Below are 12,273 nucleotides of genomic sequence, written 5' to 3' on the forward strand. Positions count from 1 at the left end.
CATTTAGAGTAGTTTATATAACTTGTTCTTCTGTTAAGATATGAAGGTGTTGTTAAGATCTGTAATAGAGAATCATATTTTTACAGTGCATAAATTTAACAAATTATTGCTAAAACTATAAGCAGCATGAAAGAAGAGTCCTCAGATTTATTAGTTAGTGTTCTGCTTATACTTTATAGTCATGACTAATCATTTGTTTGAGAAAAATGATTTTTTATTAAAATTGTTAAGGCCCATCTCAAAGAGAGAAAATTATTTAACATTATCATTGAATATCCCCTGCCTAGTTTCACAGCAGGCTTCTGGACTAAAGTTAATACTTTCCTTTCTAGGCACTTGGAATGATGAACTAACATTTTATTGAAAATAATCAATGGCTAGCTTTCACAAGAGTAGTGTTAATAAACTTGTGTTTTGTCATATTGGTAATTGGTACTATCAATCCTGGTATCATTTTAGGCACGTTTGCTTTTAATTTTGATTTGGATATAGTATTAATCTGAAATTTTGCCTTATTTCCTGAAATAGTTCTAAATTCTTTCATTAAAATAACCACTAGGTATTGTTATATACTCCTTCTCCTGAGTCATGACCAAATTTCTCTTTTGTGCTTGATTCAGACTTTCAAAACCAGTTCATATCAAAATACCAAGCTTGCCCACATCTGTGAGGCTCCAAACTTTGTTTTGATTGTTCCCATTTGTGACAAATTTCCTTACATATGGAAATGGAAGAAACATAATTGGGGGACCCTCAAATTTTACTTCCCTAATTTGTAATACAGACATTTTTGAAATGTTCCTTTCTCAATTTTCGGTTTCTATAAGATGCTTGAAAGTTGCTCTAAAAGTTACCAGAGATACTTTGAAGCAGAACCAGATACCTGGATTTGCTTTTTAAACTGACCTGTTTAATTGGAAAAAGGTAAATCTCTAAATAGGAAAAAAAAAATGCTCACCAGTATTCCTTTGGTTTTAATGACTGTTGTATGTCTTTGAAAGTGATAATGTGGTTAATTATATTTATGATAATATGTTCTGAAACCATTAAAAGAAAATCCACAGCAATCTGCATTTTTCAAGAGCTAGATTCCTGACTAGTGAATGAAGCTGTGTCTTAGATGAAAGGAACTGACAATTGCTTCCTGACCTTTTGGGGAAACTAATTTAAAACCAACAGATTCATAAGAAGAAGTACTTACTGTGTAGTTTCAGCCTAAATCTTGAATGGGTCAAAATGCCATGGTAGGAATTTGTCCAGGTAATGATTTATTCAAATATATCATGTTTTTGCAGTGCCTAGAGTACATTAGGCCCAAATATCTTATCTACTTTTGACCCGCATCAGAGGCTTCCTGTCCAGATTAAAAAATCCATGTTTTAATTTGAAAAGGCAGGAGTACTCCCTAAATGCAAAGAAAGTGCTTCCTTCTCTCTTTTTTAAGAGGAGGCTCTGGCCTTATAATTTTGGACAAGCACTGACTTTATAAACTCAATTTCCTCATGTTTTTCTTTAATCCCCCCCCCCATGTATATATATCACAGTATAAGACACTCATGCTATACCAGTTAACAGTTTCAGCCCATCCTCTGCAAAGTTGTGATTCGTGGTGAGTACAGCTGGTTAAATTCTATGGAAGACCTCTGCCTCCACTGCTTCGGTTGGATCAGGACTTGCCAGTCTCTAGGTCATGTGAAACTGTCTTCTCTTGGGTCTTCACAAGGACCCTAGTGAATACCCCAAATCAGCTTGCCACCCTTCTATCTCTGTATGACTCTTTCTTACAGCTTTGTATTGACTTAAATATTTTTCAAATCACATCTATCTACAGCTTTATTTAATAACCTTGTCAAGAATTCTGGCACCCATGTCAAATGTGCTTTGACATAACCTCTTTTGCCCAGAAATCAGTAGATATTGATATGAAGATAAATAGTTGTATTTAATTCAAAAGTGTTCTTCAGGTTGTCTGTCCCTTTTAAAAGAAAGAACCATTAGCACCTACAAATTCATAATAGACAGCAGGCCAGCTGTAAACTTGACTGTGGTCTTTATTTTAATAACATGACCTAGATGTGGCATCACACGACATCCACAAGTGTAGACTCAGGATTGTTTTTTTCTAGGTCTTCTTTACCTTGAAATGTTCCACAAGTCCCTTAACCACACTCAGTTGCTAGCTTTAAAGACTAGCAATCTGTCTAATTTCTCCCCATGCTGAAAACTTGCTTGGGTTTATCATCTTCTCTTCAAGCAGCTAAATTAAGGAATGTAGTCACATACCCATCATGAGCACACTGCTTTTCCTGAAAACTTAGTAGGGAGGCTTCTCTAAGGTGCGTATAGTACCTCGTCTGTGGAAAACTAAACAGACATCAGCTTGGCTGTATAGCAAGCCCCACTGATGGGATCCATACTATGAAATAATAATCACAATAAAACCCCAAATGAATAATACCTCCCCCATGTTTGTCATTTTCTAGTTTTCACTGTCCTTAGCTTATTTCATTTGTCCGTAGTCATAAGACACAAAGCCAGATTCAGAATCTAGGTCTTACAACTAGAAATCCTGTACCCCTCTATTAAAAATCATGATAATAATTATCTTAGGAAGAAAAGCAACCAAAATAAACCACAGCAACTAACTGCTAGTTTTTGTGAATCTTCAAATCTGAGTTGTGAAAGGAATTTTCACTCACCAGAAATAAGCTATTAAAACATTTATTCATTTATTTTATTTATTTTTTTTAAATTTATTTATTTTTTCAGTGGGTTTTGTCATACATTGACATGAATGAGCAATAGATTTACACGTATTCCCCATCCCAATCCCCCCTCCCACCTCCCTCTCCACCCGATTCCTCTGGGTCTTCCCAGTGCACCAGGCCGGAGCACTTGTCTCATGCATCCCACCTGGGCTGGTGACCTGTTTCGCCATAGATAATATACATGCTGTTCTTTCGAAACATCCCACCCTCACCTTCTCCCACAGAGTTCAAAAGTCTGTTCTGTACATCACGTGCACCCCAATGTTCATCGCAGCACTGTTTATAATAGCCAGGACATGGAAGCAACCTAGATGCCCATCAGCAGATGAATGGAAAAGGAAGCTGTGGTACATATACACCATGGAATATTACTCAGCTGTTAAAAAGAATTCATTTGAACCAGTTCTAATGAGATGGATGAAACTGGAGCCCATTATACAGAGTGAAGTAAGCCAGAAAGATAAAGAACATTACAGCATACTAACACATATATATGGAATTTAAAACATTTATTCATTTATTTTGAGTGCTCGTAGCTGGTCATTAATTAGTTCTTTCTTTTTGGAATGTCACTGGTTGAGTAGTGTGAGCAAACGGCCATGGATAGGTTTTTAGCTGCCATAGAGTAATGGTATCAGAGTCTAAAGGAGAGAGAGTTAACATAAAATATTTTTCCTTCCTCTTATCATCTAAAAACTGTGTATTTTAAATGCTTTTCTTTTTTTTTTTTTTTTGGCTAATTACTTCACAACATTTCAGTGGGTTTTGTCATACATTGATATGAATCAGCCATAGAGTTCTTTTCTATTAAAAGAGTAATGAGTTGATTAGTAGTATCACAAATATAAGTAGTTATTATTTTGTTTTAAAAATGAGTATCTACATTTTTGATAAGAGATTAACAGATTTTGATATTCATCTTAATTGAAAATAAAATTATTAGATGAATAAACTCCTAAAGGCATGTTAGCTCAGGATTCTCTTTCAAATTATTTTAACTATAATGAAAAAACTCTTTAGTTCTATTGTATTCTATTATAATGAAACTCAGTGTACATACTAAATAATTAAAAAATAATGTTTTCTGAAAAATGTGGATAAAAAATCTGCCTGATACTGTATTGAATTGATATATTTTTCCAAGTTCTTTTGCATAGTTGAGTTTGTGACTAAGTAAATCTTAGACTAAAGAACATGAAAGCAAATTATTCCCCATCTATCCTCATGCTTAAATAATATGTTACACGCAAAAATATCCTTAAAATAATTATTTTGTCATAAATAAGAAACTTATTTTTCTTTATACTAATTTTTGAATTTTTTTCTACTAAATCATTGCAAAGACTGTCAACCTTCTAACAGTACTATTAGTCTTAATTTTTCTAACCATGCATGTTTCATTTGATCCCACAGTAGTTGTAGCTTGCTTGCCTTGTTTTTTCCCTGAAAAATTTTTTTGAAAATGTATAAAAATCCAGTGGACATCTGTTTTACCTGGAAGACAGCAGGACAATTTAAGTCCTAATAAATTGTTAACATTTTATTATTTCACACATGGATTTTGGAGATATATACAAATATGACCTCTTTGAACTTTCTGTGTTGAATGTGCACTGTTGTTAAACTACTTGTTTTTTCCCTGCCTGCTCTTTGAAGAAGTCAATTAGGAATAATGGGAAACAAGGGGTAGGCAAAACATTGCAGTGCAGTGTTATTTTCACCTGTCTGGGAATATTTCAGCCAAAAGTTTATTTTGGGAAAAAAAAGAAAAAAGCCGTAACACACTGACACACACACAAAACCACAAATACTTTGGCTGCAAATTATTCTGCAGTATTGTTACTGTGTTGTTGCCTGTGTCTGTTCTCGTGTGTAAAGCTGCCCTCCACCATTACCCCTCTCATGCATGTGTTTGCGGATTCTTGTCTGTGTGCTTGTTCATGAACTAGCTCATCCTCCTCCCGGTTCAGGTTAATTTAATCAAAAGAGCAAGAATGTATGGGTATGACTGTTAGCTGAAAAGGCCTTCTGCGTTTTCAAGCCTTTCTTTCATTTTACATCTTCTGCTGAAATTTCTCAGTGGAATGAAATGTTCAATGATCAGTCATCCAGTCTCTTATGTTACCTGACTTTACACATGTCCTCAATGATTCTTGGAGAAATAATTTAATGTTGCTTTATCTCAATTTCTCTGTATTGGAAAAGGAAGCTGTTAGTATGAATCACTTGCTTGACTGTGAGGAGTTGAACTGTCTTAGTTCCTTGCCAAAACACCAGAAATAAGCATAGTACTGTCTCTACCTCCACCGAGCCCCCATTTCTTGTAAGGGAAAAAAAAAAAAGCAAAAAATAGCATCATTTAATGAAACAAAATAACAACAGTAAAAGAAACCCACCTTAAAAAAATCAAGATTTTTTAAAAATAGCTGAAATTTGTGATTTTTCTAGTTTGTCTTTTAACTGACAGTATACCCATAATTCTTGATAGTTTTTTTTTCCCCCCAAAGTTAATTTCTGGGCCATTGGTGACTGTACTGTCTATTGTTCTAAATTGTTATCTTAACTACATTCTTTAAAAATATAATGTTGAAGGCTCATAATATTGAAGATGACTCCAGGATGAACCCAGAATTTGCAGACCGAATAAAACAGCTTGACAAGGAGGCGTCTTACTACCGTGATGAGTGTGGCAAGGCCCAAGCAGAAGTTGACCGGTTGCTGGAGATCCTCAAGGAGGTGGAGAATGAAAAGAATGACAAGGACAAGAAAATTGCAGAACTTGAGAGGTAAACTTTGCAGTCATGTTGTAAATTGTCAACAGTGAGTGAACATTAGTTGCTTAGTTGTCCATCACGGGGTGTGATAAATTTGGAATGTACATTCATACTTTAAGGAAGAAACAGATTACTTATGAGGAACATGGCCTGTAGGAATGATGTGTTTCTGTGAGATACTCAGAAGTTGTTTGGGTTATCTTTTGAGGACTTATATACTTCTTCAGTGTTTTCAAAAATAATGATCAGCTTTCTTGAGTGATATCCATAATCTAGCCTTTGGGCCAGCAAAGTGTGTAAGAGACTGAAGCTGTGACTACCTGAAACCTCAGTTTTTTCTTATCAAAAACAAGCGTTTGTTATTTAAGTTTGTTTTAAGCATAGAATATGGAAGAATATAGTTGGGAGTTCTTTCAAGATGGGGGAAATAGAAAGGAGCTCATATCCTTTGGATATCTTTTAGCACACCACAGCAAATTCATCTTGGAACTTATCTTTTAAGAGGCCCTTATGCCATTTGGTAAATAAATATGTTTACATAAGGTCTAAGGCAGGCTGAGTTGATAGCAAATTCTGTCTAAAAACAAAGAGGATTATATCAGAGTTCCAGAGTAATTATATTTTCAGATAAGTCTATTGTATTTATGTATAGTATAGACTCTAAAATTAAGCTTTCTATCAATGCTTTCTCCTATATTTCATGTAAGGAAAGAATTTCTGAATAATCTTATGTAACTCCATTACTTTTGAACATTGCTCATGGGTTCAGCAGTAAGGCAGAATTTGTCTTTCCTAGATTCAGTCCATATGGAAGAGATCAGCAGATTTTGAATAATCAGTGAATGTTTGCCAGCTCTGATCAAGACACTTGTGTGGTCTTAAAGGACCTCAAGACATATGCAGAATAGCTCTCTATGACCTTGTATTTAGACAGATCATGATCTTTAGTGACAGAAAGAGCTGGGTTCAGGTTTTGCTTCTGCTTCATGCCATCTTTATGACTTTGAATCTTCTTAGAAGTAAATCTCTAACAACCTATTAAAATGTATCACATTTTGCAGGTACCAAGTCCTGATGTAAGGTGAGGCGGTTATATCATTGTGAACACCTGAATGCTAAAACAGATTCTCAATATTATCTAGCTCTGAATTAAGTGGATGGGTTAATTCTTAATAAAATTTCAACATTTTAAAATTTAATGTGTAATATACTGAAACTCCAAAACATATTTCATTTAAAAATCTTAGTATTAGTTTGATGGTAATCTGATTTTTGTCCAGTATGACCCATTTTAGAACTTATATCAAGACTTCTTTTCTGGTAAGGGTACAAATTAAAATCCTTATGGGCTTCATTTGAATTTCAAAGTGCACAAGTATTCTGCCAGCCTATTGATTATTAAAAATGCTATTAATTTAGATGTATCTAGATGTCTATTTTGGAACTATATTTTAGGACCAAACCTTTTTCTCAAAAAGATAGTTTGAAATCACAGGGAAGTTATGGTCATGTCTTTCTTATTGCTAAGAAAATTGAGACTCTGAAAGACTGAATGAAAGATAGGTCCTGTGGTCAGAAAAAGAGAAAAGTATAATGTAGGTTTCCTGACTCTTAGTCCACTTCTTTGAGAAGTGAGCCATAAAGAAGATGCCCTAGATAATATTACTAATTGTAATTATAATCATAATAGGTGATATATATTTTTATGCTCACAGTGTACCAGTTACTGGGCTAGGCACTTGACCTGCAAATACTGTATAACAGTTAATCCTGCCCACAACACAGGAAGTCTCATTGTCATTACTTTATAGATGAGAAAGCATTTTGTGAATTAAGTGACTTCCTCAAGGTTGTGGAGTCAAAGTTAGGATTTGAACCCAGCACTGACAGATGAGTGACTGAGAACAGTTCCATCCAAGAATGGGCCAGAAGGAAGAAGCTAGTCCAGTAGCACTCAACAGTCACATAGCTGGCAGAGAGGCATGGCTGTTGGCCCATGGGAGATCTGCTTCATCTTTACTAGCTTTCAGGAGAGAAAGTGATGTGCCCCACATTTTGAAGGCATTTTTCTGCACTAAACCAGCCCTTCAGAACTGTAATTGAAAATCAGGATCAGCTACTATAAATATTTGCATAAAATAACATAATTGTCCAGTTGGACAAACAGGTCTTACTTAGCTGGACGTTATTGCCATTAAATCATCAAGAATATTCACGTTTTTATTTCCTCAATATGGAATGCATTAAAACAACAGTGATTTTACAGGCATTTATCTTTATGTACTTTCTGCACATTTTCTTTATCTCTGCCTTTGCCTCTCCTTAAAGCTGATGCCTCCCAGGCACTGTAATTCATAAAACGTGTGGTGGGACTTGACTCCGTCCCAGTTCTCTGCCTGCCTGTGTCTTGCGTCCAGAAGCAGAGCATAGTCTGGGAAATGTCTGAGCCCAGACCCAGAAGGAGGTGGGCGGGGAGGTGGAGATCAAGAGGGGAAGTTTCTTGGGAAAAGGAGAGCTCAGCCTTGGCCTGCCTTTCTGACGCATTATCTGCTCGGTTACATGTGTATTCTGACCAAGGCATCTTCCTCGAGTTGTCAGACAGTCCTTTTCAAATTGGGCAGTATCTCTATTTGCTGGCTTAAACTACAAAATTCATACCTCATAATGTTGGGAACTAAAGATTACTTAGCAATGTGACATATATCTCCATTTTGGAGTTATGGAAGAGTGTTTGCAATTAAGTTTGTGATTTTGAAAACCAAGAAATTGAACTTGAAATAAATCTGTGGTCTCTGGTATGTAATGTGACCTACCAGAGCAAATAGACCTTTTTAAAAAAGCAGCTTGTATTCTAAAATACTTCAGAACTTCAGTCATGTGCAACGAAAGGTATGGGATTAAGAATAACTCAAATGACACTGACCCTGGCCTACTTCTTTCTCAGAGGGCAATTTGTGTTTGTTTTCCATTCTGTTAATATTCTAGTTTTTTTTTTTTTTTTTTTTTTACTTTCTCCATGATAAAACATTCTAAATAGCACATGCCTGATACTTACATGGATACATTTACCTCTGAAATTCCACGTGAATGATGTCTTTCACAGCCATTAAAGATGCTGCTTTTCAAAGTGCATATTGCTGCAGTGTGGTCCCTACATGCCGTTCTGTGCATAAACCCTTGGACTTGATGCTGATGGCTCAGTAGGAGTTTCTGCCTTCAACTGCAGGCTGCTCTGGGGGCAGTGACACAGTGGAGCTGGGGGACTTTGAGTAGTCCCTGAGAGTTGGTCCAAATCAGGCCAAAGGCCATGTGATCACCAATGATAGGTATCTTGTATGTGCACAATCAAGTAGCTAATTCATTAGAGGCAATGAAATATGTGGCCTTTCTGTGTCATTGCCCATCAAGGTCTCTAAGTGTTTTATTTAGAGTTTAAATTAATCCTTTAGTGCCTTAGGGGAAAGAGAGAGGCAGAGTCTGTCAAACAAAGCCTGCTGCCATGGGATTTCTGGTATCTCACTATGGGAAGGAATCAGTCAGGCGACCTTTGATGTAAGTATCTTTAATATGTTAGGGGCTTTGTCAGTATTTGTCTAGAGGGCAAGGAATGCCCAAATTGAGCCCTCGATCACATCCCTCCCCACTGTGAAGAGGAGAGTGGGTCTCACAGGAGATTTTTACTCCTAAAACATAACATCAGAATAGAAAACAAGATAGCATTTAATTATCTGAATCAGGACTAATGCTACCAGACATTTGGACAATGAGAAATTATGTTAGATGACTAAAAGTACCTTATCTAAGGTTGAGAAACAGACTGTTATTTTTCCTTCTAAATTTGCTCAATAACATGCTGACATAATTTCTTTGCTGCCTTTCAGAACTCTTTTCACAAAATGTAAACTTAAGCTTTATTTTTTTAAATTATGATAATATGATCTAGAAGTCTCATGGTACATGGAAGAAACTTGATACCAGTTCTATTTGTTTTGCTATAAACTCTTCTTTCTAAGTAATTTCCATTAATGTTTGTAAATGGCTTTGAAGGAATTTCTTTTTCTTTTTTTTGAAGGAATTTCTTTAAGAAAAAGTAGCAGATGGTTTTATATTAGCCCTAGCCTAGCAGCCTTTTGGGGAAGGTCGTGGATATCACAGATGCCTTTGAGGCAGCAAGGGAAACTAGGATCCCTTGAAAAAAGCAACGAAATCTTAAATGTTTGCTGGTTGTTTTAGTTTAGGATTCCATTCCCTAAAGCTTGACCATGGACTTCAGTTTGATATACCTCTGAAAGATTTGAAACAGCAGCTGGGGCCAACAACACTAGAGTGCCTACAAAGACCATGGCCTGACTTAACTCTTATGTTTGATCAGTTGTACATTTGTTGTCATGAAACAGTCTGCAGGGGAGTTTCAGACACAAAGCATTGACTAAATGCTTTCACCAATAGTTTAATCTAGAATATTCTACTTGATTTTTATCGTTATAGTCAGTGCTGTTTTCATCTGAAATGTTTTTGTTTAAGCTTTCTCCTGAAGATTTGTTTTGCTTTTCCTTTCTGTGTGAAATGCTTCAAACTACTTCTTTATTGTATGGCATAATGGGGTCCCACTGAGCAGATAGCTAGTCAAGTATTTGTTAACCCACTTGATTTTTTGCAAAGGGTATTTTATAGGTTAAGAAAATGAATGCCTTCTATGACTTCTGTGGTAGCTGGAAGGGAAGTAATTTTGTTTTTCTTTTAATTGTTGCTTTGTATAAGAGACTTTATTGTTTTGACAGATTAGAAGGCCACGTTATATATTCTACTAAAAATTAGTTATCCAGTGTCTGGATATTTGCAATGATGAAGTCTGATCCTCATTTTCATAACTGAAAAAATTGCTCTAAGCTTTGGAAGGTAATCTGTCTTGTCTTGGGAGGCTGATAGGCAGGTGGCACCTCACCTGAAGGTGTCCTCATAGTCTTTGATCTTGCAAGGTGCAGTACCCTGTGAGCATCTGAAATGTGAATCTTTAAACAGAAAGCCAGATTGCTCAGGTCCATTTGGTTTTTAACAATGAAGGAAAAATATCTCATAGGATATAGTCTTCCAACTTACTGGTTCTAGTAAAATCTTTCTGACATAAGTGCTTACCACTTTTCTAATACCTTAGTAATTTCCATTTCAGTTTATTAAATAATAAAATTTTACACACACACAGATAGGAACTTTTTCTATAAATATTCCTACAGAAAAGGACAAATTGTGCCATTGGGTTGCTGGAATACACCTCTGGTTCACATCAGTGCTTGAGTTTATGTGAATGACAGACTGGTTTCTTACATGTAATAATTAATATAATTGCTTACAGTGTGTGCCAGGCTTTTGGGTGGTAATATCAGATAAAAGTTGCTTTTTGTCCTTCATTTGGTTATGAAACCTGCTAATGTAACTTCTGTTGGCTGTATGTTTAAAACTAATGCGTTTCCTTCCTTTTATTCTTTTTTGCTATCCTTTTTCCTTTCTGCTTATCCTCCAAATTGCTGCTTTCACCCTTGCTCCAATCAGCTTGACTCTCAGGTCAGTACTTTCAGTTTTTCTTCTAACCGTCTTTCTTTCCTAAGCTCAATTTATTGCTTGCACTTGTTTAACAAACACATTTCTGAAATGGTTTTCCTCTGGCAACCACTTTTTTTTTTTTTTTCATTTCATTCCATGCCTAAGGAAGGTTTACTTTATGAGAAGACTGTATAGGTGGGAAAAGGCAAAGAAGATGATGAAAATGGATCACTATTGGGATTATTTGATATTTTCTCTTCCTGGATTATAAAATCAGTGAAAGAAATCATTGTGAAAGCTCCCAAATGCATTTCTCCTGAGCAGCTCAGAAAATTAGCTACATAATGATAAACCGTGGAGCAGTGGAAAAATCAAATGCAGGATGCTAAATTTAACCTAGGAGAACAAAAGACTTGCTCATGACACAGCAACTTAAAAGCTAAATTTAATAGTGCAAACCATTCAGACTTTTTGCTTAATAAATCACTGTGTTTTGTAAGATTTATAATACTTTTTTTAAAGTCACTTCTGAAAATTATCAGTGTGTTAGTAACATATTGTACACACATGTTATTTCCTGTCATTGTTTTGGTTATAAACTTTTAAACTTCATTTTTATTAGCCATAAGATATACTTTAATTACCTAGGGCATAGCATATGGAGCCAAATGTAAAACTAGGTTCATTGTTGACTGTGTGCACCCCAGTATTAAGAAGCAAAGTGGACGTTTTGTTTGAAAATACATCCCGGGTTTGATTTCTCTAACATAGGGGGTTCAAGTCAATAATTGGTTCTTCTTTAAGTCCAGCAAAACTTTTCCTTCCAATGATATGTAATAATATCCAGTGATTTCTTTATCATTCAATCAGTGAGTATGCTACAAGATGCTTATTGTATGATCTGGGCTACCTGGACTTTTAAAAAAAGATTTTAATTACGAATCATAAAGCTTGTCTCTGAAAAGTCAAGCTATGTTATTTTCTTTCCAGTATTCAGGATATGCACCTCTGTATTCTGTCCACTGCTCATCACCTAAGCCAGTAGTGAATAATTTCAAAACTAGGCCTCCTACCCACACACCAGTTCTCCCCACCCACCACCCACTGCCTGCTCCAAACACAGTGGTGAGGCTCATAGTCCTTGAAACTGAAACCACTGGTCTGCCATTCCCACATACCACACTGGGTGT

At 35.7% G+C, this 12,273-nt stretch overlaps 1 protein-coding gene across 1 annotated transcript in view; it reads left to right on the forward strand.

Moving 5' to 3' along the window:
- Positions 1 to 12,273, forward strand: part of ERC2 (ELKS/RAB6-interacting/CAST family member 2) — a 988,080-nt gene that overhangs the window by 486,375 nt on the left and 489,432 nt on the right. The window contains exon 11 of the mRNA XM_061129191.1: positions 5,361 to 5,554. Within this exon, the coding sequence (XP_060985174.1) occupies positions 5,361 to 5,554 (194 nt within the window). The remainder of the gene's footprint in view (positions 1 to 5,360; positions 5,555 to 12,273) is intronic.

Source organism: Dama dama, chromosome 24 (genome assembly GCF_033118175.1).
Source record: "Dama dama isolate Ldn47 chromosome 24, ASM3311817v1, whole genome shotgun sequence".
Classification (NCBI taxonomy): domain Eukaryota; kingdom Metazoa; phylum Chordata; class Mammalia; order Artiodactyla; family Cervidae; genus Dama; species Dama dama.